The sequence below is a fragment of the Falco rusticolus genome, chromosome 2 (genome assembly GCF_015220075.1).
Source record: "Falco rusticolus isolate bFalRus1 chromosome 2, bFalRus1.pri, whole genome shotgun sequence".
Lineage (NCBI taxonomy): Eukaryota > Metazoa > Chordata > Aves > Falconiformes > Falconidae > Falco > Falco rusticolus.
Genome location: NC_051188.1, coordinates 85,738,551 through 85,766,072, shown reverse-complemented (window position 1 = coordinate 85,766,072; position 27,522 = coordinate 85,738,551). Strand labels below are relative to the sequence as shown.

At 35.6% G+C, this 27,522-nt stretch overlaps 1 protein-coding gene across 12 annotated transcripts in view; it reads right to left on the bottom strand.

Moving 5' to 3' along the window:
* Positions 1-27,522, bottom strand: part of DMD (dystrophin) — a 1,095,710-nt gene that overhangs the window by 364,269 nt on the left and 703,919 nt on the right. For all 12 annotated transcript variants that reach the window (XM_037376983.1, XM_037376984.1, XM_037376980.1 and 9 more), the window contains one exon: positions 20,959-21,123. In XM_037376983.1, the coding sequence (XP_037232880.1) occupies positions 20,959-21,123 (165 nt within the window). The remainder of the gene's footprint in view (positions 1-20,958; positions 21,124-27,522) is intronic.

Here is a 27,522-nt window from a genome sequence, read left to right as displayed (position 1 = left end):
GATTGTGTGCCAGCCTTGTCACTATCTGATCTGACACATCATTTTATTGGCACAAATCTGCTGTTCTTTGCTCTGCAATAAACTTGTTGAAATCTATGTAATTTTCAGTCTAAGAAAGGGGCCATTTTGCTCCTCTGTTTCAGCTCAACATAAAAAACATGTCTATATAGCTGCCTAAAATTTTATGTGCAAAACTTTATGGATAATCAGTAAAAATAAAAAAGTGTTCATAAATTCACTATCATCTCCCATTTTTCTTTTCAAATATTGTTTATACATAGCAAATGAATTGAATTAAATCTTGTCTGATTTCTTGCAATTATTTGAAACATTTGCATTTAATAGCTTTTTATTATGCATTTCAATATTAATGATATAACTGTAAGGACTCATAAAGAATGAGCACTGAAAAGCAATGAATAGCAAAATTGGGATATTGGGGGGGAGTGGGAGCTGATTAACCTGTAGATTTAACTCATTAAAGTCCTATTTTCTTCCTGTTTCCATACTAAGTTCGCTTTCTGCTTCCCTACTCACCACATAAAGAAAAAATAATTATCAAGGGGTGTTAATGAAGAAGGTATATTTGTGTCTATCTTCATGAAAAATAACCATTTTAATATTTTTCTTTAGATTTTATTTTTTTAAAAACTAAGCCATCTGCAGTATTTTGCCAGTATTTTGTATTGTGTTATTTACGTGTGTCAAATACTTATTTCATAGCAGTGCCAAGTATTGTAAAAAATTCTGTAACAGGGAAAACATGTTATAAGGCCCTGCAGAGTCCAAGAACATGAAGATCACTGTGGGCGCACTGACACTGCTGGTGTAACCTGCAGCATGGATGCGCTTTTGAAGTGGATCTCTCAATCTTCCCCATTCACTGGGCTCTGGTTTCCACCATGGGCTGGTCTGGGAGCACACAAATTGGTTTCAGGCTGTAACCAGCATAGAAGGTATGCTCTAGGGGGGCACCTAACAGCCCCAGGCCCTGAGGGCACCCCCAGCCCTGCCTGCCCCTGCCCACTTCCCCATCACCTCCAGGACACCCCTCACCTGCCCACAGCCCAGGACCCCATGTCAGCCTCGCTGGGGCCATCACTCCATGCTCCAGCAACACCACAGCAGGGCTGGTCTCCAGCTCCCCACAGCCCGTCACTGCCCGGCCATGGGCACCACTGAGCTGGACCCATCGACAGGCTGTTTCCCATCCCCAGGGAGGTGCCAGCTGTCCAGGGTGGGGGCTGCCCTGGTGCTCCTGGCTGCCCTGCTCCTGGCTGGGCAATGGGATGGGCCCAGGCTGCCAGGCCCTGCCTCGAAGACCCCTCAAGGTGAGCCCTCTGATGGCCCTGGCCCACAGGTGGCCACCAGCCCTGCAGGGCCCCGGCAGCTGTAACAAGGACTGAGCGAACCTGAGCACTTACTGGTGCCTCCCAGGTCATCTGCACCACTTCCCCTTACCATTTTCTAGACTCGAGGAAAAGCAGAGGGTCTTTCAGGAGCTTCTCTTAAGCTTTGTCATGTATTTAATCTGACTAGGTTTGTAATAACAACCATTAACATTATCAGTCAAGTTCCACCACCAGGAATTGAAAATTCAAACCCAGAAGAACCTCGCTAGGAAAGGCGCTACAGACTAATTAAAAGGACAATTAATAACAGGAGTTACTACTCAGGTTCTGTAGCTGTAACAACATTTGGTTTCTCAGTATTTATTTGTAATCTGCCTTCTATACTGAAATTTGAATTGTGATTTACCATACACACACATACAAATAGGCTAATTTGCCTTTTAAAATTAAGGACAAAAAAGGAAAATGAATGACTGGTGGTACAATGCAAATCCACATTCTGCAGAAAAGAAGAAAGCATTAAATGATTCTTTTCATTGTCAGTATTTTATACTAATACTAGTTAGTATACACAACACATAAAACCAAAGATAGCCCATTTCTACATATTATATAAACATTTTAAAAGGTTTTTTTAATGCATTCAAAAGGTATTTGTTCTTTATAGATAGAATACAGGTATCATTTTCCATAGCCAGGTAACAGAAACATAATATATTTAGCTGTTAAATCACCAATTCCTTCTGCTCTACAATTTTCTGGAGTTACATGAACTAACCTTCTGTAATCTGATCTTTCAAAATCAATGCCCTTGACCTAAACTGAAATGCATTGTGCAAGTCTATCCAATATAGCATGGTGCTTCATTTGAGATTTATGTGGAAATAAAAAAAGAGGTAAGAGTCCAGGGGAAAAAGAGGTACTCAATATCTTGTCATTCACTTGGACACCACTGAAATTAACACATACCTTCTTTGTTAGAGCAGCGACTACTTTTTGATTGTTGCTCATTAATGCCAACATCATTTAAAAACATCACAAAATGATTTTACATAAGTGCACACCTGACATTAAATTGCTGCAGTAACTTTGAGGGAGATCTTTGCCCAGTTCTCTGCCTGATGGGATAGCCCCTTGATGAATTCTGCCCAGTGAGCGAGTTTCCAGCAATTTCAAATCCATTTGCTAGGTGACACCCTTTTAATACATGTCAACAGCAAGAAAGTAGTTTCAGGATACTGCTCCATCATTCAGTTCCCAAAGTGAACAAAAAGGTAACAACTATGACATGGCCTCCGATGGTTCACTCACAGCAGAGACCACGTTATTATCTAGGCTGTGCAGGATCCGGGTGAATAACATCCCAGAGCTGGGCCTGACATCTGGTCTTGATTGCCCAGGCCAGGCTACTACTAAAGCTCATAAGAGTTGTCCATGATCATGTCTATCGGTTTTTAGAGAATGCCAAACCCATCACTTTTAAAAGTCCAGATTCAAGATCACTGACTCCTCTGCCACACTCACTCTGCTTGCTGCGGGAGAGCGGCTGTGGGGCGGGTGCAGCACTGTCTCTGGGAGACAGAGCTGACCCTGCTGGAATTGCACAATTTATGAACCGCCTGTGAAAGGAATCGTAGTGCTGCTTCTGGGCTGGGTGATGAATATGCTAATTAAACATTTCACACATATGGCAAATTAAAATAAATCATCATTGGAAACTGCTGTTTCTCAAACATGCATATACAACAAGAATTAGAGGCCACCTTTTTTCCATGACATACCATTTATGAATTTTCAGTGGTGTTAAAATGGTGCATCCAAACTGAAGAAAGCCTACTGCTGAATAAGCCACACTGGCTTCTGCATTTCTAACAACATGTCAGTTCAACCTGCTGAACAAATTTACAGGCTGAAAAAGTGGAAGGGACTTGTCTACAGCCCCATATGGACTATGAAAGTCTGTTGATATAGCTCAGAACTTAGAAAATTCATATTCCCTAGCTGAAACCAATATATTGACTAAACCTCTGGTGCGTATGCTAATGGAAGAGAAAGTTTGATGGCTTGGCATATGTTATTTCAAGAGACGGTAGCTATCCTAGCAGACACAGACAGGCTGTTTGACATATGCTGCACATAACTTGGAGGCCCAGGCAACCATCTATAAAAGTATCTGCAACATATCAGACTGCGTATTGGTCTATATTAAGAATCACAAGCACTGATTAACCTTCTCTAATAATGCTGGTAAAACATTTGGGATTGGTTTCCCAATAAGATTGTGTCCATGGGATATTTTCTGCAGGGACAGCAGGAGAAGTTCAGGTGATTAAACCTGTGTCTTCATGGCGAAGTGCAATGCAAAAGTGGAAATTTAATTACAACCTTCAAATACAAAAATATCACTTTGAAATTAATATAGTGAGTTGCTTTAAAAGTCATGACTTCTTTTTATCAAGATGGTTCATTACATGAAGATTAAAGAAGATAATTTATTCACAGGAAAACAGAGGCATTAAGCAATTTCCCTTCACTTTACTGATCAAGATAAGTCAGTGATGTATCACAAGCAAATATACTAAATCAAAAATCTAAAATAATTTGGAGACTTTTAATGTCAAAAAGACTTTTTCAAAATAATTAGATACAAATCCTCATACATATTTGACTTGATAACAGAAAATTACATCTAATTATGTTTTTCTTGTTCTTTAGATGAGGGAGAGTGTAACTTGTAACATTTTCTGATTCATGCTCACAAGAAGTTCCAGCAAGGTTCCTTGAAATATTCATGCCTATCTTTCAGGTTACTATTCCCAGATGTTTTAGGGAAAAAGCTGGAAATAAATGGTGAGGTTCTGAATGCCTCATTTTTTCCTCACAAGTAAAAGGGAGTGGATAGAAAACGTGAATATATTCCCATCTTCAAGAAATCTGGTTCTAAATAAGCAACCTCACTTTTCCTTTTGACTCAGCTTTGCACATTTCCATTCATGGAGCAGACTAACAAGCTAAATCACCACAAAGAATGGTATGAGAAAACTTAATTAAAATACATCAAAGTGCAACTACACCACAGTGAGCATCAAATCTTGATCGTAAGTCAGACAATACAGTCAATGGCGTTCTTGGTGTTCACTTTAGATATCTTTACAATATTATTAGAATATATCCAAGACATACTATTATTAACAGTTCTGTGGCCATATTGAGGTGGCACCTAATACACTGGGGGAAAAACACAGTTCCCAGTATTTAAACTTCCTGAATAAAGTCTTTAATTAATCTTGACAAAATTCAAGGAGAGGAAAGCTTTTACCTCTGCTCTTTTCAACATAACAGATGAAAAGGTTTGATAACTTCCTGTATTTTACCTATCTTACTAGAAAAAAAACCATTCTGTGATTATCTACAGAATTTAACTTCACCTCCATGTCTTAGGGCTTTATTAAAAAAAAAAAAAACAAAAACAACAAACAAACAAAAAAACAAAAAAACCCCAACCCAACCAAACAAACAACACCCCCCCCCCCCCAAAAAAAAAAAAAAAAGGCACCAAACCCAAGTAATTAAATTTGAAGACTCTTCCATTAGTGGCCTAAGTTGATGCTTAATGTAAAACTGCTTTAGCACTGAAAATATTCTGTAACTAGTGGACAAGCAATTTTATACACTTGCCTCTAAAAATGCCATTATGAGTAAAGAAGATAACCATTCTTTCCCCCATTACTTTAAATGACTGATTTTTTAAATGTTTGAGACTTGAAATATGATCCCAAGACAGTGTTAGAAGCTATCTTCATGGGGAGTATTGTGAGATTCATCCAGCTTTTTAAAGTCAAGTGGGCAAAATAGAGTAATCTGATTTTAATGAGAGACTGGAAAATTGATACAACTATAACTCTTGACCTATGTGAATAATTTTTGAGATACTTTAGAGGAGAAAATTATTTCATGGAAAAGTGCACTACATGAAGGACCTCTTCCTTCTAAAAGTTTAACAATTCAATTTTAGAGCTCATAACTACTTTATAAACCTATGATTGCAGCCTTTGTGCAGTTTGTAAAATATTTAGACACTGTGTCTATTCAGATTTGGTGGTGTTTTTCATCATCCTGCTCCCTGTAATACATCTTATTCTTGGTACTGGAAAAGAGAAGGGGGAAAAAAAAAAAAAAAAGAAAAGAAAAGGAAGTCCTCCACAATGAAATGGAACTAAGAAGTTCCCAAATTTTAAGCCATGCAAATTATGTCTGAATTAGCAATCGCCACTGCTCTGCAGAGGTGAAAGGATGTTTTTTTCCAAAGCACATTTTCCTGTTGGCTACCAGAAATTTGTAAGCTTCTCTGTACATCTAGAGCGGATGAAATATAGTATTTTTTTTTCCCCCCACACAGAGAAATCAGTATCTATCCATTGCAGCTGTCTGTCCTGAAAAGGAAATTTCCTGGATGTACTGAAGATAAATGAAAATATTAGCTGTAAAGAAATGGCCTGCAGATAGGGTATATGAAAAGAATTTGGCTATGGTGGTCATATACTGATAAAGCACTGTTAATCATCCAGTTGGACGATGGAAAAGGCCCAGCAAGAAGAATTCTTTGAGATTGGATATGATTCCGAATATTTTATTTTGAGGCTGGACAGGACACAGGATGAAACAGCTGCTCCTGTTCCACCTAGACTGCAGACCCTGTCTTAGTTCCAGTGCATAATATAAAAGAGATAATAACAAACCCAGGAGAACTGACACAGAAGAAGGAAATCTGGCAGAAAAAACATAATGAAAAATTCTTGTGAGAAAATAAGGGAAGTCACAATGATTTTACAAGCTCTTTCCCAGTAATGTGCTCTTTTAGATGCTGAAGGATAGCAGCTTAAGAGGAAGAAAAATTACTTGGAATGATGCAGTAGCAGATATGGACTACTACCATAAGCATCTTGACTGGCAAGTGAAATTTGGTGATAATTATAAAAATATTAAGTCATAGAAATTGTTTTATTTCTTCTTGTAAACAGCAAAGAAAGAAATCAGAATTTCTTCTCTCTTATTGCAAATGATGACAGTTCCATTCAATAAACAACTAAACCAACAGCCACAGCATAGATTTACATGGTACTGGGTATTGCCAGAATGAAGTTAATTTTCTTCAGAGCAGCCTGTATGGCACTATATTTTTCATTTACAGTGAGAACAGTGATGATAATACAGAGATGTTTTAGCTGTTGCCGAGGAGTGCTTACGGAGTGCTAAGGCCTTCTCTGTTTTTCATGCTGCCCTGCCAGCGAACAGGCTGGGGTTGCACAAGAAGCTGGGAAGGGGACACCACTGGGACAGCTGACCCCAACTGACCAAAGGGCTTTCCCATACCATATGATGTCATGCTAAGCAATAAAAGATGTGGGGAAGAAGGAGGAAGGGGAGACATTTGATGTTAAGGAGTTGGTCTTCCCAAGTAACTACTGTGTGTCAAAGCCCAGCTTTCCTGGAGATGGATGAACACCTGCCTGCCGACGGGAAGCAGTGAATTAATTTCTTATTCTGCTTTGCTTGTGCAGGCAGGTTTTCTTTGCCTTTTGAACTGTCTTTGTCTCAATCTGTGAGTTTTCTCACTTTTGCTCTTCTGATTCTCTGTCCCATCCCACTGGGGTTGATGAGTAAGCGAGCGGCTGTGTGGGGCTGAGCTGCCTGCCAGGGTTAACCTGCTGCAATTGTTTAGAAAGTATTGCCACCACCAATAACCATCTTTTGGTGTAGAATCTGTCATATATAAGAGGGTGACTCTCTTTACAAGAGTATCACACAAGAATTAAGCTTTACAGCACTATGTCAAATATCTCAAAACCACATTTACTTAGAAACATAGCACAAAATCTGCAACAGGATTGTTTTCCACATTATCACTAACTTTAGTGTGAGAAGGAACTATGATTCTATTAGGCATATGCTTCTATTTAAAAAAAACCAAAAACAAGCACTAAAAAAATAAATCAGTTTTTCCTCAAATATCAATCAAATTAATATTGATCAAATAAAACTTATTTAAATATCCACGAAGTACCAAAAATTCATATAATTACCAATGTACAAAACCCCAAGATGATGTATATTCCCTGCCTCTAGTATTTACTACATAGCAATGAATTCTAAGCGAAATAAGCCAAAGCTAACAGGACCTTGTGCGGATATAAGTGTCATTTGTATGGGCTCTTCTTCAGATTCCAGCACTTTAAATTGTACATTGTTTGTAGAGAAAAAGATATAATCTTACAGAAGATAAGTTTCTGTTTAATAAATAACGTATTATTATCAAGAAGAAGAATGTCCAAGAGCTTTCATGAATTGTGTTTTGAAGACAGTTTTCTGTTAAGAAAAGAGAATATGAAAAAGAACACAATTGGTGAGAATGTTAAAAAAGATTTTCTGAATAGGAGAGGAAATAACCTATCTCTGAAACATAGCTGCAGTGAAGCAAGCTATAGTTTTGGTATTGACTTCACTAGAGCCTTGGTAAACTGCTCTGTCCTTCCTGTAAGTTTCCTCCTGTATTTATTTGCTCATTTATATTAACCACACTTTTCCCTAGGACTCTGAACACTAACTGAGCTGTTATTAACAGTACAAGGAGGAAGCCAAAAGACAAAGTTGAGGTATAGCCTAACTTCCAAGCAACTCACCCATACTTCTAAAAAGCTTATGCTTTAAAAATGAAATCATATCTTGATTTACTAGTCATCCATTATTTCCTACTAAAATTCTACCACACATCAAATACTTGATCACCTTTCAAAAATTTTTCGTACCCTGAGACACTGGAACACAGATAAATTTGCAATCCATCCTTAAGACTGAAACGTCTGTTACAGATTAAACAATTTACAAGGATTACTCATTGGGAAAGTTTTGCCATATTTTCACAAACCATTTGCAGCCAATATTGATTAATATTCTTGCACTTGGAATGAGGATTTTTTAGAAGAGGTTTGGATACAGACTATTTAAAATCTAAATGCTCAAAGCTCACAGAGAAAACACAGAGCAGATTGCTCCTCAAAGTTCCACAAAAAGATATATGGAAAGAGTGATGATTGAGTTATGCACAGAATATCAAGTTCTGGTTTGTATGAGTTGATTAAATTGACATTTCAGATCTTAATAATGCATTGAAAATAGGAGTGGTTTCAATAATCAAACAATATCTCAACATTGGAAGTTTTCACAGTTCAGCCTTTTGCCAAATCATAAACAGATGTCAGAATACAGTGAGATAAATGTCTGAGGTACATATTCTTTATGTGCTCATGTAGACAATTTATACTACCTGTTATTGCATATAAAAACTACTCATCTAAAAAGGTGTTAGCAAAGTGAAAAGGTAAAAGAATCAATAAAGAGTTAAAATCTGACTTATCTGGCCTAGCTTGTCAAGTAGAAACTGGCAAATGAAAGCTGATGGAAGGAAAAATACAGCAATGCCCAGTCAGAGTTTTCATTCTGTTGTGTGGGTGAATTTTCTTTTATTTGTCGAGAATTAGGTTTGCTACTCCTTAGCCATGCTCTTCTTTTATGTTCTAACTGGAGGTTGTCAAGTATATAATGAAGTGATTGACAAGATTTGACAGCTTTCCTATTGTCATTCAGAGCTTGTCAAGGACAAAATCCAAATACAAGTTATTTTTAACAATAAAGAGTTATTTATTTTTTTAAGGATGGCCTATTTTTATCTGCTAAAAATGAACACAATATGCTATTTTTAATATACGGCAAGTGACCACCATGGACAGTAAACAAGTAGAAATACTACACCCAGAGACAGTTTGAAGCTTCTTTTCCAGTATATGCAAAAATCAAGGTTGTGTAAACCTTGGAAAGGAGGAGAGGACTCAAGTATAGAAGATCACAGAAAGGGTGAGTAACAACCCAGAAGGTAAGGAGGGAGTAAAGAGAAAAGACTAGGAAACTGAGGAAGCAGGGAGAAAGGACTAGTGAGATAGCAAGAGGATTTGGAGGCAATGTAGATGGGCAGAATAAAGCGGGTTTTAATATTGACTGGAGAAGAAGATTTGGAAGGGTCAGCAGGACTTCAGTGGTCTAGAAGTGGAAACAGAAATCTCTGCTTTTTGTCAATTCATTCCCTATCCAGTGTGTCATTCCTCCATCCATTCCTTAAAATGCTGGGACTCACACTTCTCTTCATCCCCTCTGTGTCCTCACCATTTATAGTCACCTACATCTGTTCACAATCCACCTGGAAAACTGTCTTCCAGGGGAAATGGCAGTGCTGAGACTAAAACCTGGAGGAATTCCCAGGAAGCACAGCTTTGACCTTCTGTGGCTGGAGGATGTACGCTGACTCCTAAGGCTTTTAGGAGGTAGGATGTGGAGGAGCAGGCAATACCCTCTGATCCCCTGTGCCCTCTCCTCAGATCTTTCCTTCAGTCCTGCAAATCCCGAGTTCTCCTGAAGAGGTAAGGAACGCCATCAGCAGACATTTATATAACGTGTAGGATAGGGTTGTCTGTTCAGATTAGAATAGAGTATCTCCAGTTCCTCCTTTAACAGCAGGGGAATTGGAATCAAGCTGAGCAATGCAGGCCATTTGATCCCAAAAGAGTAAATCATTGTAATGGCAAAGAATTTGTGGAAGTAAAGCATTAAACTCAAATAACTCCCACATAAATTTATACAGTAGTAACATGCATATTATTAAACTAATATCCAGAAATGCAAAAGAAAAGAACTAAGCACTGTTAGCTAAATGTATCCATTTGCTACACTGTGCAGGGTTTTCAACCAGAAAAATACAGAGATATATGGAATGAGATTGGGTGGATACCTCTATTTTTATTTACTAATAAGAATTTTTCTATGCACCTTTTACATTTGCTGTCATTGTTTTTGTTGTTTGTTTTTTTGTTGTTTTTTTTTTTTTTAAAAAAAAAAAAAAGATAAAAGGCAGAGGAGAAAAGATCCTGTTTGACATACACTTTGACTCAAACTAGCTAATGGATTATTTGATTAATTTAAGAAGATTAATTCTACAATCAGAAACCAAGTACAGATCTTGCGACTATGATAGATAATTCTGAAGGTGAAACAGCACTTAAAATGCTTACTATAACAAAACCTTAGCCATGGAACTACAATCACAAGACCCGTATGCCTAACAGGTAGTGTTAGCCACAATGCAGAACACATCTCTGTTGAAAAATTCAAAGGGTGAAATTCAGACAAAGATATACCATCAAAAAGGATTTTTACCAGACACAATAGCACTGTCCATCTGGCCAATTGCTATTGATTTCTTGCACATACAGCCATTGAATCTGTTAACATTCCACAGATCCAGAGCAGAGCAAAGGCATTTGTCCTGAAGCTCTCTACAATCTTCAACTCCTCACCTCTGGTAAGGAGACTTTGTTTTCATAGGATTCTGCAGAACAGGTAATAAATCTCAAAATAATGTATATACATATGTACTGATTGGAAAATCAGGCAAATTGAAAAAGAGAATGACTGAACATGAAATGTCAGTGTCCTGCCCAGTATTGAGTTCTAATTATACAAATACTGGTTGTAACTCTGTATTAGTCCCTTGGATGGACAGATAACCCTGTTTTGAAATTATCTATATTTGCTCTTTGGACATTTAAATAAAAACTTAAAATACTTTAGGTGTTGAGTTTATTTTCCAAAATACTGCAAGTTATGCATTTTAGCATTTACTTTTAAAAAATGTACTTAAATTCAGTTCACATAATGAAACTCAGGAGAAATATTTTCAACCTAAAATTCACTCGGGAGGAGATAGCCAAGGAATTTTTTTTTTAAATCCAGTATTCAAATGGTTTTCATAGAAGACTGAGAAAATAAAGTTGGGATACACAGTGTTTCACTAATTATTTTTATGCAATATGAGATGATGGCTTTTAGGATTCTCTCACCAAAGTGCTTTCTGTTACACTAAAGTCACTGTATGAGAATCAGAGCTAACATGCACCTTATTAAATTATTTCCAAGATTACTTTGTTGGGTGTTTAAACACAGAAGTTACCTATATGCATTTACTTAGAATTTTCTTAACAAGTGCTGATTTGTATTTTCAGGTCACTAGGCTGTAAACATGCTTTTATTTTTAGGTTCCATTTACAAGCAACCTTTTCAGCCTATATTTGTTTTATGCAATGTTCTTGTATATCTATATGGGTTTCTGAACCATTGCTCAAAGCCTTATGTACTGGTGGTAATGATCTGGCACACCACAGCTAGAGATTTCACTCTGTGGTCACATATTGCAAAACTACACTCCAATTACATAACAATAGGTACCTTAACGCTAGTTAAAGAAGCAGAGCCCAGTAGTCACAACATGATGTACTGCTGCTTTTGACAATAGATTCAATATTCAAAACACCAATAACAGTTAGATTTTGTTATTCACATTTATTTTTTTTCTATTTCAAGGACTACCAGCAAGTAAATGCTTAGGAAAGAGTCTGCTGGTAGGTGTTTGTTTTTTGGTTTTTTTTTTTCTTTTCTTTTCTACGTTTTTCTAATAGTTTGGCACTACTTAGGATGCGTTAAAACTGACAGAGTTTTGTGGATTATAATCTGCGATGAGTTAGTGTTAATCTGTAATGAGTTAGTGGTATTTTCTAATATGAACAAGGCTACTGAGTTAAAAATCTTTGAAAAGTATTTCAGTAGACTGATATTTATTATATCCAGTGCTAATTACCTGTTTACTTGGAGTCTGTTATGAATACAGGGTAGGTCATCATACATGAAACATAAACAATGTAAAATGAACCTAGTACTACTTATTTTGTAAAGACAACTAGAAAACCTATAAATAAAATTATCTTTGAATCTATGTCATAGATAGAACTGTTTCTTTATAAAATTATGACTTTTTTTTTACTTATTTAAAATCTGTAAAAATAACATACTAACTTCACTTAATCTTAGCAATGATACCCGACTAAGAGAACCCTAACAATTACAATACTTACTAAGTTCTGAAAGTTGACACTAGTTTTTCCTCACATTCTTTGTTTTCTGGACTACCACTAGTCAAAATTCAGAAGTAATGGACATAAGCTGTTGGTAAGATTTTAATCTTTTCCAGGGATTGTTCTATCCAGTAAAAAGTTATGTTCAATTCATTCTGCAGTATTTCTTCTCTTTCAGAATTTTGTCTTTGAAGTAGAAATTCACTAAATAAAATTCTGCTGTCTCAGAAACTTAGAATGTTTTCTTTGGATGAACATTTGCTTGAAAATGTCATTAACTAAAGATTGCTATTATAACTAAAAGCTATCAAAAGTACTAGCTAGTTTTTTCCTGGTTAACTAAGGTGGTTTTCTCTGGACTGCACTTAAGGATAGTAAAGAAAAAAAAAAGAATCAGCATGTTTTATTACGATAATTGAGCAGTTCTGAAGAAATCTGTAACCTTACATTTTTCAGAAGATTTAGAATGCTCGGCTTTTTAAGAATACTGACCCACAGATTTCAAACACTAGATACCAGAGCAAATAATCCATAGCAACAGCTAAAAAAATAGCAGCAACTAAACACATATTAGCACTAACCTGTTTGTAAACTTTTCTTATCTCTACCATACTAGACAAGATACTTTATATTCTGTACATATTCGTGTTTCTAAATCTAGATAATGATTTCTTGTTGATTATGTCACAATAAAATAAAAGTTCCTTACTATATGTGTCTGCACACATATGGATATAAGAGGTTCTTTTTCTGATTGTAAAAAAGCTCCCTTTAGCTCCCACCTAAAGTATTTTTCTAAAGCCTTAGCACTCCACAAATGTTACATGAACTACATTAAAAAAGTGCAATCTGACTGTAACAGATTGCAGAATGTTAATTTTATCTTAGTCACAGTTGCAGTAGCTTGTGATAGGAAAGCTTTTACTTATGGTCTGTCTTATCTAGTCATTTTGATCTTAATGTATTTAAGAAAGCCCTATTATTCTAGTTCTGTTAGACTGAAACCTAACTTCTGAATCTAACAATTCTTTGAAGCCTCCTCATGTTCTGCCTGTAAGAAAAAGCTCTGGGAATATCTAATAAAAATTCTTTTACTTGGAGTCCTATCACACATAGGATTAAACAGGACTATGAAGAAACAAATATTTAGAGGAAAACTGAGAGAATTCAAAAGAAAAGATTGGTTAGACTTTCTAAAGGTATTTTCTTAAGCTGCCAGCTAGTGAAGTATCACTCATTACCCTCTCTTCCAGGATTCCTCTCTTACGTTTTCTTGCAGGTGAAGTAAATAAATTTCAGCAGAACAGTCAGTGGGAGGAAATAAAGGTCAGTACTTGCATAACTTCCTTTAGCCATAAATCTGGAGCTCTACGGATTGTTGATGCCGTAGGCAAAGCTGTTTCAAAGTGTAAAGTATGGGTCTATAGCCTCATGTTCAGAATAACATATCCCTAAAAGGTTTAAGTGTATTAAATTTGGATGGCTGGATCAGAATAAATACATTTCAAAGTGCTCATGTATGTCCTTAAATATTCCATTAAGAAGACAATGCAAAAGTGACTATACCTTCCATTATAGCAACATTTGCTACCGACTTAAAACTCTGATTAGCTGACTTGGCCAAAATTAGCTTGTGATTAAAGATAAACACATTATTATCAGGACCACAAAAATAATTGCTTTGACCACAACAATAATTGCTTTTTGGACTAATACTAATTAGAAACTCTATATATGCTTTCTTGACCAAATTAGAATAACAGATAGTTAACAAACACAGTTTAGAAGAAAATTTGATTACTGTCAATGCAGTATTGGAGCTCTCTCTAGTTTGGCAAACAAAGCAGTGACAGAAAGATGAAGCTAAACAAACACAGCCGAGGAAAAATGTGCAAGGTTTTAACTCAACGGTTGAAGTGATTTACCACAAGATGTGGATGACTGTCTGTACCTGGAAATTAGAACCTGGTCTTGCTTTGGTTTGTTTGTTTTTGAGAAAGGTGTGCTGCCGTTCAAGCAGGAAATAATGCAAAGAACTGAAACGATTACTTTATAGAGCAGGTCTGACTAGATGCTCAGAGCAATATCTTCTGACCTTATATCAAACCAGCTCTACTAATTCTATGCACATCTCTGACAGACAACAAACAGTGTCTGTTCAAAGTCAACTGCAGGGCTGCCATATATCATGCAATATCTGTAACTGTTTCTATATAACAGCTCTTTCATACAAAATTTTAATATCCAACAGTATATGAGGGCTTGTTTTATGAGTCCTTGTTTATATTAATATTTTTGACAAAAAGAGTATCTGGCAGAAAGTTTGTAAATAATGTCTAGGTTAAAGAGGAAGGTGGAGATCATCCTATTAGAAGTTTGTGCATGTTTGCACCTCAGTAACTGCTACACAGCTTGCTCTGATGTTAGTCTAGTATCTGCTGCTGTTAGATGGATATCACCCTCCCTGTACATTTCTACCCCAAAGAAGTACCAAAGTACCATGGGAAATATATCTTAAAATACTATGAAACTTCCCCAGACTTGAAAGAAGCAAGGGTACTCTCAGAAAGCCCAGCAAGCAAGGCAGAAGTTACTGGGGCCAGTGCTGTTTGGGTAGAGATCCAAACAGATCTCTTAAGGCTAAATAAAACTTCCTTATGTCAAAGTTCAGTCATTGAAAGAAAATATTTCATACCATCCATGTTATCCTGCAGGACCCCGGCTTTGCACTGAGAGGATATGGTTGCATTAACAGCTGAAGAGCAGCTATCACTTCTTGGGATTCACGTTTATTTATGTGACTAAGGACTGTGGCTATACAACCAGCAAAACCATTAACTCTGAGTGCTCAGGAGTTGCAAAATGCCCATGTTTAGCTGTGGATATGCAGTGACACAGAAAGAATAAACTGCTAAGAAAAATAAAGTTGTTCAACATAAACTGAAAGCAAGACCAGGAAAATGTGCTTCGCTAGCTACATGTCACTCGTGCTGGGAGAAGTACTGGTAAAAAAATCTACCAGCACATAAAAACACAATGACATAGTAAGAGTTGAACTTCAACATGTCTACATGGAAGGTGTCTCCTGGCACGGCTATATTCAAGGACTGTAACACTATTAACCTAGACACCAGTGCTGGCAAAAGCTGTACTACAAATAAAGCTGCACTGTTAAGTATTTTAATCTCTTCCTGTGTTATGATGTAGACTATTTTTGTAGTATTTTCTTTGCACTGTTTTGTAACATTGGAAATTCATGATGATTTCATCTGAGTAAGTCTGTGAAGTATGAATACTAAATCATGCAAAAAAGCTATTAGACTGAGAATAATTCCAGGTCAAAGAGCGAATCCACCGAGGAGTCATACTGTTAGCCTGGAAAACTGGAGAAGTTCATCGAGTAAAAGACTATATATTCTAGACACGTGAGAAGCTACATGGAAGGTACTTTGCAAACCTGGAAGTGTTCCAGTTCTCACAAGCAGCAGTAGAGTCTAGAAACTCTTATAGATGTAGATTTCATGGCTTCCCCATGCATATACATAAGTATTTCACAGGAGCGGTCTGCATTATGCTGCTATGAGAAGGGAGATTATGTCAATGTAGTAAAAAAAATATTCAGCACTTAAAAAGAACTGAGATCTATCCTAATACTTTAAACCAGCAGCTTGCAAATATGTGTTTCAATGTTGATTTATTGGGACAAGGTTTTAATTAAAAAAAACCAAAAACAAAAACAAAAAGAAACCCCAACTTTGACTGTTTGTAGAAGAAAACTGTAATTAAGGATTAACAACATAAGTGAAGCAAATACTGCCACAGAAGTTTTTTAAATCTTGGGAATAAAGAATCCTTTCTCTACTCTTATTTATTAAGTGAGAAATGAGTGAGTTATTAGAGCCTACCTGAGGTTTTGGAAACCACTGCTAAATGTTGTGCCCAATTGAAAGCCTGGGTTCTAATTGTGGCATTGCAGTCTCTAAATTATGGTCAAGAAAATTATGAAGAAAAATTATATTGTCAGGTGTTTCCTGAGCCGTGCTGTGATTCTTTAAAACAAGCATAGAGCAATGATAACAGCATACTTACAAATGCCTCTCTAATAAAGGGTTAATAAATGTAAGGTAACAGCAAGGTAACAGCCAGAGAGCCTTTTCTTAAATAAATGATTATATCACATTGGGCAAGAACACACACCAAGACATCCTATGCTAGTCCAAGGGCAAGACACCACTTGGAAATTTGAAATCCAGGATGTAGGCAGGCTACAGAGCATTGGGTGGACACAATCACAGTCAACAGTGGTACCAGTCTGGATTTAGCATTGCAAGGATATGTACAAGGGCAGAGGCATAAGAGAAAACTCTTTAGGAACTGCTAAATGGAAGATTTTAGCATTATTAGTGGTCCTACTGCCCCTAGAGCGAGTGCCATCATGTCTATAACCTCATGTACACGGAAGCACATAGTCAACGCTCTGGTTCGAGAACATACAGATCCATACAGCTATGAATGGAAAGCAGAAGGGGACTGTATGATGAAGTCAAATTACACAAAAAATGAATTATGTCAGTGACACTGAACCTCTCTTTTTCATATAACCAGTTTTCATCCTTCCCTCGATTTTCATGTGATGAGAGGAGAAATGAACTAAATGGGGAGAGGGTGTATGCTCAAGCGCTGCAGCATGATTGCCCACACCGTTAAATTGCGAGCATTGCTTCATGAGCCAAACTGCACTGTCTGAGATACTGCGCAGGCATGGTCAGGGATTAGCATGAGCCACAGGTGCAGCAACAGGATACAGATATCTTCTTTAGGGATAAGAGTGCTGCTGCAAGGATGTAAGCTATGCTCTGTCAGTTGGCCTGTAAACCAAAATATAATCCTGACCATTTTTTACTTACTAATATAGATGTACTTGTAAGATCTACAGGAGGAATTTTAATCTACCTCTCACCAATCACAATTATGTATTTGGGTCTTGAAAATCTTACGGTTTTGTGAAGCTTTCTGTAACAATATGTAACAATTTCTCCTTTGGTTACACCTTTGCTACTCACAGAAATTCTTTGGTGCCACCCTTAAAAGTTAACACTGATGGTGCTTTTATTTCATCATTCTTCTAAGGAACTGTAAAATTTATGGAGTTCTCACCTACTTTTAATATGCAAGTTTTGCACAAGTGGAAATACTTATGCACTTTTAAATCAGTTTTTAAATCACAGAAACTGCAAGTCATCAGTATGAACTGTGCTAGTGAAGTCCACAGATATTTCCCTTTATCTATTTGTTATGCATATATTATATAGATCAATATTATTTAAAAGCTAAATGAGATTCTCTGATAAGACCATGCATTTATTATATCCCCTGATTTATGGAGGAAACTGATGTTAATTACCATATTATAGATGGATGCCAAAAGTAAAGTTTGCTATAGTTTTTAAATAAATAAATTACTGCATTTTGGAGATTTCTGTCAGAATAATTCTAATTAGTGTTTTAGATAAGCTTTGGTTAGTGTATCAAGTTTTAATTTCAGCTAACACATTTTTGTAATTGAAATTTTCTACAGGTAAGTAAAAATGCAAGAAACTTGCTTTAAAACAGGTGCATTATTTTAATGTAAGATTGATAACTTGATAAAGACTTTCTATGCATTAATTTAAAACAAACACATACTCCTGTCCTCTTTCTCTCCTATCTATCCCACCCCATCTGTTGTTCTCACCATTGATTTCCACCTGTATCTGAGATCATAAAATTTCCAACACTCAGTATTTTATGGCTTTTAGAAGTGAATATCCTCACAGTACTTAAAATCTATGCCCAAATCTTTTCCACTCACATTAGTTTTGGAACTCTTTTCCCAAGTATACATTAGGGAAAAAAAGGGGGGGGGGGGGGGGGGGGTAGGGGGGGGGGTAGGGGGGGTTGAAAGAGAATGGAAGGGACTTTAACAGCTGAGGAGGAAAGAGAAGAACATTAACTTGCAGGCTTAGTAATAGTATGAAGAACACTGAGAGAAATTTTATACAAGACAATGTCCCAATTGAAATGAAAATTAAAATTTGCAAGCCATTATGTCAAATTCTGTAACAAAAATAGTCTGGTTTTCCTAAGGAGTTATATGAGCCTGCTCTTTTTTAGTTCAGTGCTATACTCACAAGTGTGATCATTAAGTTTTAAACCTCTTCTTCATACCTTCCAGATTCTTAGAGTATCAAAAAAGATTCTTTGTAAAATTTCTCATCCCATATATTTTCTATTTTAACAATAACCTTTTTGTTCTACTAGGCGATCATCAGAATTGTGCTTGTTTCTGAAAAATGGAATTATTAAATGCTAGAGAAGATACTTCAGTGTTCTTTGGATATTGTTGGAGGAATTAAAATGGTGGTAGAATATGTGTTGAATACTATATAGCATTTGGGAACACCAGAGTAAAAGATGTTGTTGAATATATCCCTCCTATAGGTAATCATGCAGGTGTCCTTACTTTTTTAAAGGTAGCATTAGCTATACAGGATAGTAATTTAAAAATACACGTAAACATAATCATGCCAACAATGATTCAAGAGCATGTGTATGCACATACTTGACCCAATGTAGGACAGCATGTTAACATGGATCTGAAATATGTGTTTGAAGTTGAATATAAAATTGAATATAATCACAAATAGGCTGCTTTCCTGCATTCTATCAACTCATATTTGTTGTATGTTTTGTCATAATTAACAGTCTCAAAACTTTTACTATGCTTATCCTTAACCGTAAAAACGTTCAAGAATCCCATTTGCCTTCACAGACATTTAATATAGAATCCTTAATGTAAAACATTCTCTCCCTGAAGAAAATTAAGTCTAGGTAAATCATCAGTCAACAACATTTTAAAATTTTAAGCCGATGTCTTTTAAGGGCAGCCAGATAGCTAACATGCAGATAAAAGCTAACACGCTTCATCTGCTTACAGCCCTTACAATAGTATAAACAACTAGCTTTTTAATCTACAATCAAAACTGGTCAAACTTTAAATCTAAGTAATCTAAATTTATCCATGGAAGAAATACGGTAGGGTCTTTCACAGAGAGAAAGTTTATTTGCCTTTCTTTGTTTGCCTCTTCATTGTTCCCCCTACCTCTCTCGATTTCATCCCAACTGCTTCAGGACTACAGATTTTTTTTTCAACAGTTTTTCAGAAATATTCTTGTCACATCACCGTAAGAGGACTGAAAGAGCCCAGCAGATCATTTCTTTCACAAACAGTATGGAAAGCAATAGTCAGAATTTGTAGAATTTTAGCCCTGCTTTTATTTTATATAAACTTTAATGGTGGAATCAATCTAGAATTAAAGGAAACAGATTGGAAAAAATATAAGAACAAATCGATGAATCACATTTTTTTTTTTGTTAAAATACAGAAAACAAGGATAGATAATGTTCTTGAAAACAAAATTTCATCACTTATGTAGTATATAGAGAAACATTTGCAAAGAACTATACTAATTTTATCTGTTAAAAAATTAATGTCTTCCTGAACTCATTCTGTCAATTATAGGACTGCAACAGGACTTGACATTCACTGTTTTACATAACGTGATTGTATGACGTAAAAAGTGTTTTGGCATTAAAACAGTTCTTTAAAAGAAACTGAGTTAAAGTGAATTTAACACGCTCAGCAAAACTACACATCTTCAGAAGGAGGTAACATTCCATTTCATGCAAGGCAAGAAATGTTTTAAATCCTTTTTTTCCTTTTATTTCACTGAAAATTGCATCATCAAAATCAATACAAAATTCAGTGTCTTCTGTTTAATCTTTATCTAGGTGAACAAGATGCTCAGCTACTATAAACCAGACACATTTCATGGATTTCAGTAACCTATTGTATTTAAAATATTTTCCAAGTTTATGTGAAGATAAGCTCATATATGTGTAGACAAAATGCAAGGTCAAAAGGTCTAAGTGTACACCGGCAGACGAATTGATTCTTAATGTGTATTTCTCATCCTTAATTTCTCTGGCCTCACCCAACCCATATATGGGCTTTTTTTAAAAAAATATGTAAATACATATCAAGGACCAGATTACAAATATTTTACTCACAATTACTAGACAATCAGCTACACTGATTGCTGAATTGTTACCTGTGCAGTTAGATAATTTTACTTGCAATATGAGAATCGTGATATGGCACTAACTATTCTGAATTTCATGTAGTCATATTAACTTGAATGCAACATGTTAAATGGTCCAGCACTGATATTCTATATTTTAGTTTGCTTTGTGTTAAAACCTGATGTATCTGCTTTTGGAGTTACTGTTTCATGTATATGAAAACACAAAAGACTAGATTATATTTATATTTCACCTTGGAACTATTAGCTTTAAACTGCCCTGTCACTAGAAAACGTTTAATGGAAAAGAATAAAAGTTTTCCTTAATTCATAGAACTTTGAACTTCCGGGGACTACTGCCAACTTCTGTCCCAAAGCTATATTGTTAATAGAAACTGCACAGCTGATGCTGCAACTGACTTTTTGACCTCTAAATATCCTGATGCTTTTTTGAAATGGAAGAAAATTTACCTTAATATCAAAAGCTCCTGGTTGACCAACTTTGTTATAAAGCTCCAGCTGGTTCTTAACAGGTGTTACCCAGAGTATCACCTGATTTAGTTGTTGATCAAGTTCGATGAAATCCTTTAGCAGAATCTCTATTTCTTTTTGTTTCTCTGGAAGATCTTTGGACACCTAAAAAAAATACCAGAAGACAATGATTTGGTGGGGAAAAAAAGTAACATGAAGCAATTTAACACTACACATATATACACTTATATAAAATGTTAAAATACAAGTTTTATACATTGATAGAAAGAAGGGAAAGAAAGTAAAGACCCACCAATCCAATTATTATGGTAGGTATATCTTAGGAGTCAGACAAAACACACTCTTTCCAAAAAAAATCCCAAAGAACGAACAAAAACTTAAAACAAAGTTAAACCACATCAACCAAATCAAAACAAAATGAATACCCCAACATCAGAGTTCTCTTTTGTTTTTTGGGGTTTTTTTGTGTATGTGAAATAATTTATCACCTCTAGTATATGAAACTGTTTTAAAGGTGAATTTTTAATCAGGAAAAGTCATAGTGAAAATATGAAATTGATTGTTTTAATGATATCTAACATTTCTCAACCTCCTGAATCTAAATATTTATGAGCATGTGTTTTCTTTCAAGATATTTAACATTGCCAGTTGAGTCCAAATACGCCAAAGCAGACTCACACAGTGAAGAAAAATAATGAAGTATATCATCAGTACTGACTGGGCCACTTGGTTCTCTTACTTGCATTCAAAGCAGTCAGATTTTTAACTAAGCACATTTTTCTGTGCCAACAATATTAGAAATGAAGAATCAGAGAATGGCGTAGTTCAAATCCAACAGCACTGAAGTACTTGGAGTAAATATAGGAACAGGCTGAAAATAAATAAGCCAACACAAAGCTCCATGCTGTCATGCCCAGATTGTTTTCTATAGGTAGGGAGGTGAGGTGTAACTCTACTACACAATGGGCAACATTGCAAACATATACTAGGGAAAAAACCATCTGTATTTTTTTTAAAAAAAAATCACCACAGCAAATACAAGGCCTGGGCAGAGATAAGAAACAATGGCCATTAATTATTAAAATCAGCCAAGAAGTATGGTTAGCCTTCCATATAAAGAAAAATAAGGTTTCCCAAACATTCATTGTTTTTAAACACATCTTTACTAAAGCAACCCTCATAAAAGTAGCAAACGTGAGGTTTCTGATACACACAATAAAACAGAAATTCCTTGTAAAGTTAAACAGTGTTAATGGAAGCATTACCATCATATTGCCTGGCTACAGAAGTATTACTGCTGCATACTAACTTCTAATCCCTAATGATAGCACTTTACAGAAGACAATAAATCTAAACTCCCCAGAGATAGGAAAGCAACGAAGGTTACTAAAATAAAAACAAACCACCAAAAAACCAAGAACACTCCAAATAACCCAAATCAAACAGTACCCAAACCACCAGCTGAGAGAATGGGAAGAACACATTACATTTACCTTTCTTTACAAATTTGGTTTGAAGATACTGATTTGTTGGTACTAAAATAACACCTCTACATATACTCTGCATATGGTTTATTAGACTGTATTTAAATGACATTTGTAATTCAAGAAGTTGATTTGCCATATATTACATTATCTCCATTGTTCACTAGAACCACCCCCTAATATCCTATTTAATAAAAACTGACCCATGAGTCAAATTACTTTTTCTATCTTCCTAATCTTATGAAATATAATAAAAACCTCTGCTTTTCCAGAATGGCTCCAGATATGAAAGAAAAACAATTAAAATGCATTCATTTCCCTTATGTGTTAACTCAATATCTATGCAGACCTTGGCCTAATTTCACAGAAGATTAGTTTCATCTTTCTTACAACTTTTGAATGTTAATCTCCAGTGTTTAGTAGCTTTAATATTAATGTAAACAAGTTCCACAGAAACTACTGAAAGTACATTGGTAGTCATAGGCAGATAAAAATCCAAGCTGACTTCTGAAGATCTGAAATTTAAATAAATTTTCTTCAAATCAACATTAATCAAGCATATTTGGTCTATCACAAGAAAGAAAAATCTCTAGTTTGGGTGGGTTGGGGTTTTTTGGGGTGGGGGTGGGTGAAGGAATAGGGGGTGGGGCAGGAGGAAGTAAACAATTGCATTCTGAGGTACGTTCAGTCCAGAAAAGCAGATGAAAGATTAGGTTGTGGTGATAGTCTGGACTTCAACCTACTGTTTTCGAAAATAATCAAGCAAGAAAAGAAAACAAAATAAATCCCACCTATATTAAGAGCTAAAATGTGATATAAATAAATGCAGCCTCTTCTTACAAGTTGGCCTCTGCTCTAAAATTGTAGCAAAAACATAGGATTGTAATAATGTTAATATAAAAATAAAAAAGAAATCTAGGTAAACATGTACCAGCTCATTACAGACAGAAATCTACAGTTGTCTACTTTTACCATAGAGGTAAAAAGAACAGTAAATAAATAAATAAAGAACGGACTTACCTCAAACTCAGGTTAAGACTACAGTTAAGCATGGATAAGCATTTAACAAGGCAATACTTTGTAAGAGCCAGGTAACATGTTACATACCACTGTGTGAGAATCAGATTCTTAGATTTGGGATCTCAGGGATTTTGCTTGCTTTTATTTTTATTTTTTTTCTTTTTTAATAAACTCTGGCATCAAACTGTCAAGCTGGCTAATCAAATTAGAGCCTGATGAGTTTAAGGTAATTACAAGTCTGCCTATCAGGCCGAGGTCCTGCTGCAGACAGTCTCTGGGGGGACAGCTTGTTTCCTGACCTAATTCTGCAGCTCACCAGAAGCGTAATTTGGGAAACTCTCCACGGACTAATGGACATGGATATGACGACTGGGTGTCCAGATTTATGCCCTTTCTGTGGCAGAGGAGAACACAAGGAGATGGTGCTCTCCAGAATCTTCCTTACCTGTTTACTCTCAGTCTTTAAAGCTTGTTACTCACAGCTCCAGGAGTTCCACCCCTGAAGTGGGATTCTGGTGCTGGTGGGACCTACAGCCATCCCACTGCCCTGCTGTCTCTGAGCTCTCCCTGCAAATTCTTGGATGCCTCCAGGGATGAGTAGGCAATAGCTAATGTCCCATTCCAATTCTATTTTCTATGTTTTTGCTTTTGGCCCCCTTCCTCCTTTAATTATTTGATGTCTCAGGGTAACCATGTGGCATCTACTCATTTTCTTTGGTATCTTATCTCTTTCCCTCCTACTTAAGAAAGACTGCTAAGTTTTATCAGAGGAGACCTGATGTCATTTTCTAAGGGGGAAGACCAATAGAAACAGCAGCCATCAGGCAACGCCTGCAAAAGAGTAAAACCAGGGCAAACATGGGAGATGTTTTGCCCCAGATCTGCCTAAGACTGAACACAGGTCGGATTAAGCAGCGTAACAGGCTGGCAAGGAAGACAGGATGCAAAGAAAAAATTGAAGAAAGGAGAACTTGATTTGGAACATCTTTCTAAAAGTGTAGCTTAGTCCTTTGCATACAAATTATATATATTCAACTTTGCCCTATTTGGCAGCAGATCAACGTTTAAAATATACATTAGTTTGCAATGAAAGGGAAAAATAAATTTACAAGTGCAAAGGACAATAAAAATATGGATTATTCCTTCAAAGAAAAAAATCTGATTTCAACATCAAAGGACTATATAATTTCAGTGATATGTGTCAAAATATTCATCTGAAAACATGTGATGCATCTAAAATTCTGTACTTTAGTTCAAGTGTTAATTAAGTTATATTAATTGGAAGCTTAGTAACAGAATAATAGAAAAGATTTAAGCTCTAAATTGGGAAACAGTAAAAAAGCCTAATTTTACCAACTACCAAGTGACACTGATCTTCAAAATGCTTAATTTTATTCTAATCGTAAACTATCAATTTTCCACTTATTTAATTTATTCCTATATTTGCTCTTCTCATTAAAATACTAAAAAAAACACAAATAAATTACCAGCATAGAAAGGAAAACATTTCTCATAACAAGAATTTTCTGTGAAATTTGAATAATTACATATTTTAAAAATCTAGATCTTAATCTAAATATTTTCATTTCTTCTCATATATTCTAAAATTACTTGTATTGCTTGTTTCTGTTCCATCTGAACCACATGCCTTGGATGATCTTCCTTCACAAGGAGCCTAATATATTGAAAGAACATAATATTATGTTCTTTCATCACCACCCCAATCTGAATACTTTGGTGTAAAACGATACATATGCTCAGCTTGGCAGAAGAGATCTCCTTGATCATTTCACACGCTCCAGTTTTCCGCTGCCATTTCCTACTTTAGCTTTAGATAGTTATTTTTCAGTCTATTTGCATAGTTGTGTGCATGCACTATGAGATGAATTAGAGCTGAGCAGATGGAAAGGAATACAAATTATTATGATAATAATAATAATTATAAAGGGAGGAAGAAGTTGTATAAAGTATGTCACCTGATGTAAAATCATATTCTGTGTCCTTGTTCTGTTTAATTCCTTATGAATATCTAAAAAGCAGATTCAATTAAAGCAGTATCAATTAAAATAATAGCTGTAGAGTTACAGTTCGAACCTTTAACTCAGGAACAATGCTCAAAATAAAAAAAAAAATGAAACCAATTAGGTAGAGACAGTAAGTAAGGAAGAATGAACAATGGGGAATCGTTTTGCAGAGGTCAGAAATGTTATTGCAAATGAAAGAACTTGATAAATTATATTACTAGTAAGGCATCATTATCAGCAGCTGTGACCTGATAAAAGTAAGGAAAGCCACTGAAATTACTTGCATATATTATATTTCAAGTGACCAATGCCTGATTTTGAATATTTCCATCCTCTCCCACAAGTCAATGTCACGGTCATTTCCTATTTACCTGAAATTACCAAAGAGAAGATTATTCAGTTATTATCCAGCTGCTTGGGAATATAGATGAGAAGTTGTGTCTCCCAACATCATGTCATTTGCCAAAAAAGAATATATAGAGAATTTTCCTAATGATACGTGGGAAGAAAAGAAATACCAAATTCCAGTATTTTAACAGCAGTGGAAATCTGTGGGATTTGCCCTCCAATATCAGATAAGGTACCCCTTTCTCTTGCTGGCTGTCGCACCAACCTCTCAATAACAGAGCAGCATTTACAAATGGATCTTATTTTTATGAACCTGACAGTGGATTAAAATTTAGCTTTCTTGCTATGCATAACATGATAAACTATAACGAACTGCAATGAATATGAACAAAAGTATGTTGTGGGGTATCTGTGAAGGCTGTTAACAATGTTTTTCTGGTATACCCTACTTGGGGGGGGTCACAATGTTTTTCTGCTATGTCCTACTTGGGGGGTCCCTCTGATATACAAAAAACCTTATGAAAGTAGGCGTCTAATGTAGGAAATCTGGTAGTGTCAAATTTGAAAAAAATCACAATTGTTTGCATACAGAGAAATGAAGAATGTATAGCTTTCTGTATTAACTGCTTTCCTTACTAAATATAAAACAAGCAGCAGTTTCTGCTTTACTGTTCCATTTCTGCAAAAATATAAATATAAGGAAAAAGGAGACAGGTGACTATACTGCAATCAGCCTGCAACATAACTGGACTGAAAACAGGTTTTTATATTGTCCAAGCCAGGACTTGTATGATAAAGAAATAACAACAGTCATAATAACTATTAAATGCAAGCTTCTAAAAACATAACTGACACTTCCATAACACCAGTAAGATGATTGCATAAAACAGCAGTTCATACAGCCACTGTTCAGAAAGTTTTGTCTGCTTAAAATCGCGATCCCTAGAGCATCTACCAAAGAATGATTTAAAATGGAAGGGGGAGAAGCTACTTTTTATGCATCATTTCTTAATGTAAAACAATCTGTGTAAGAAAGAGTTTCATATAAGTTGAGTTTAGGATGTCATTTAGTTAATTGAACGAGCCATTTTCATTAACAAACTCAATATTGACTTTAAAATAAAATCTATGTAATTTCTTTAAAACAGTGAATATTTACGAGACATACTGTCCCTGACAAAGTTGGAATAATAACTGTTATTAGGGGAAGATGAAGGCTACTAAAAATTTGTATAGTTGATTTTTATTTGCTATGTAGCTAGTTTCATGTTTCCTTACAAGCTTCCCAGGACCTAACCTTGGCATGGTTTTTGGCTAGTAATTTTTTTTTAACTTCTTCAAAATGTATTTGTAATATTCTTAAATTTTATTTTTTATTTAAAAAAAAACCCAAAACTTTTTCTTTTTTTTTCCCATTGATGCAGAAGACTAAAGCTCTCCACAGAACCAATGCACCAAATCATTTCCTGTTTCATCTGGATGCTTAGCTTTTTAAAAAGCAAACATACATATCCTCCACTCCAATAATTTGTTTTCTTTTTCTTCTGTGGTAATATGATTGTATATGTCACAGTCTTTTGAATATCTCTATGGGGTTTACATTTAATATTTATAACTGTTTGTTATTCGTTCGGCTTTATACTATCCTAGCAATTCTCCTTTTTCAA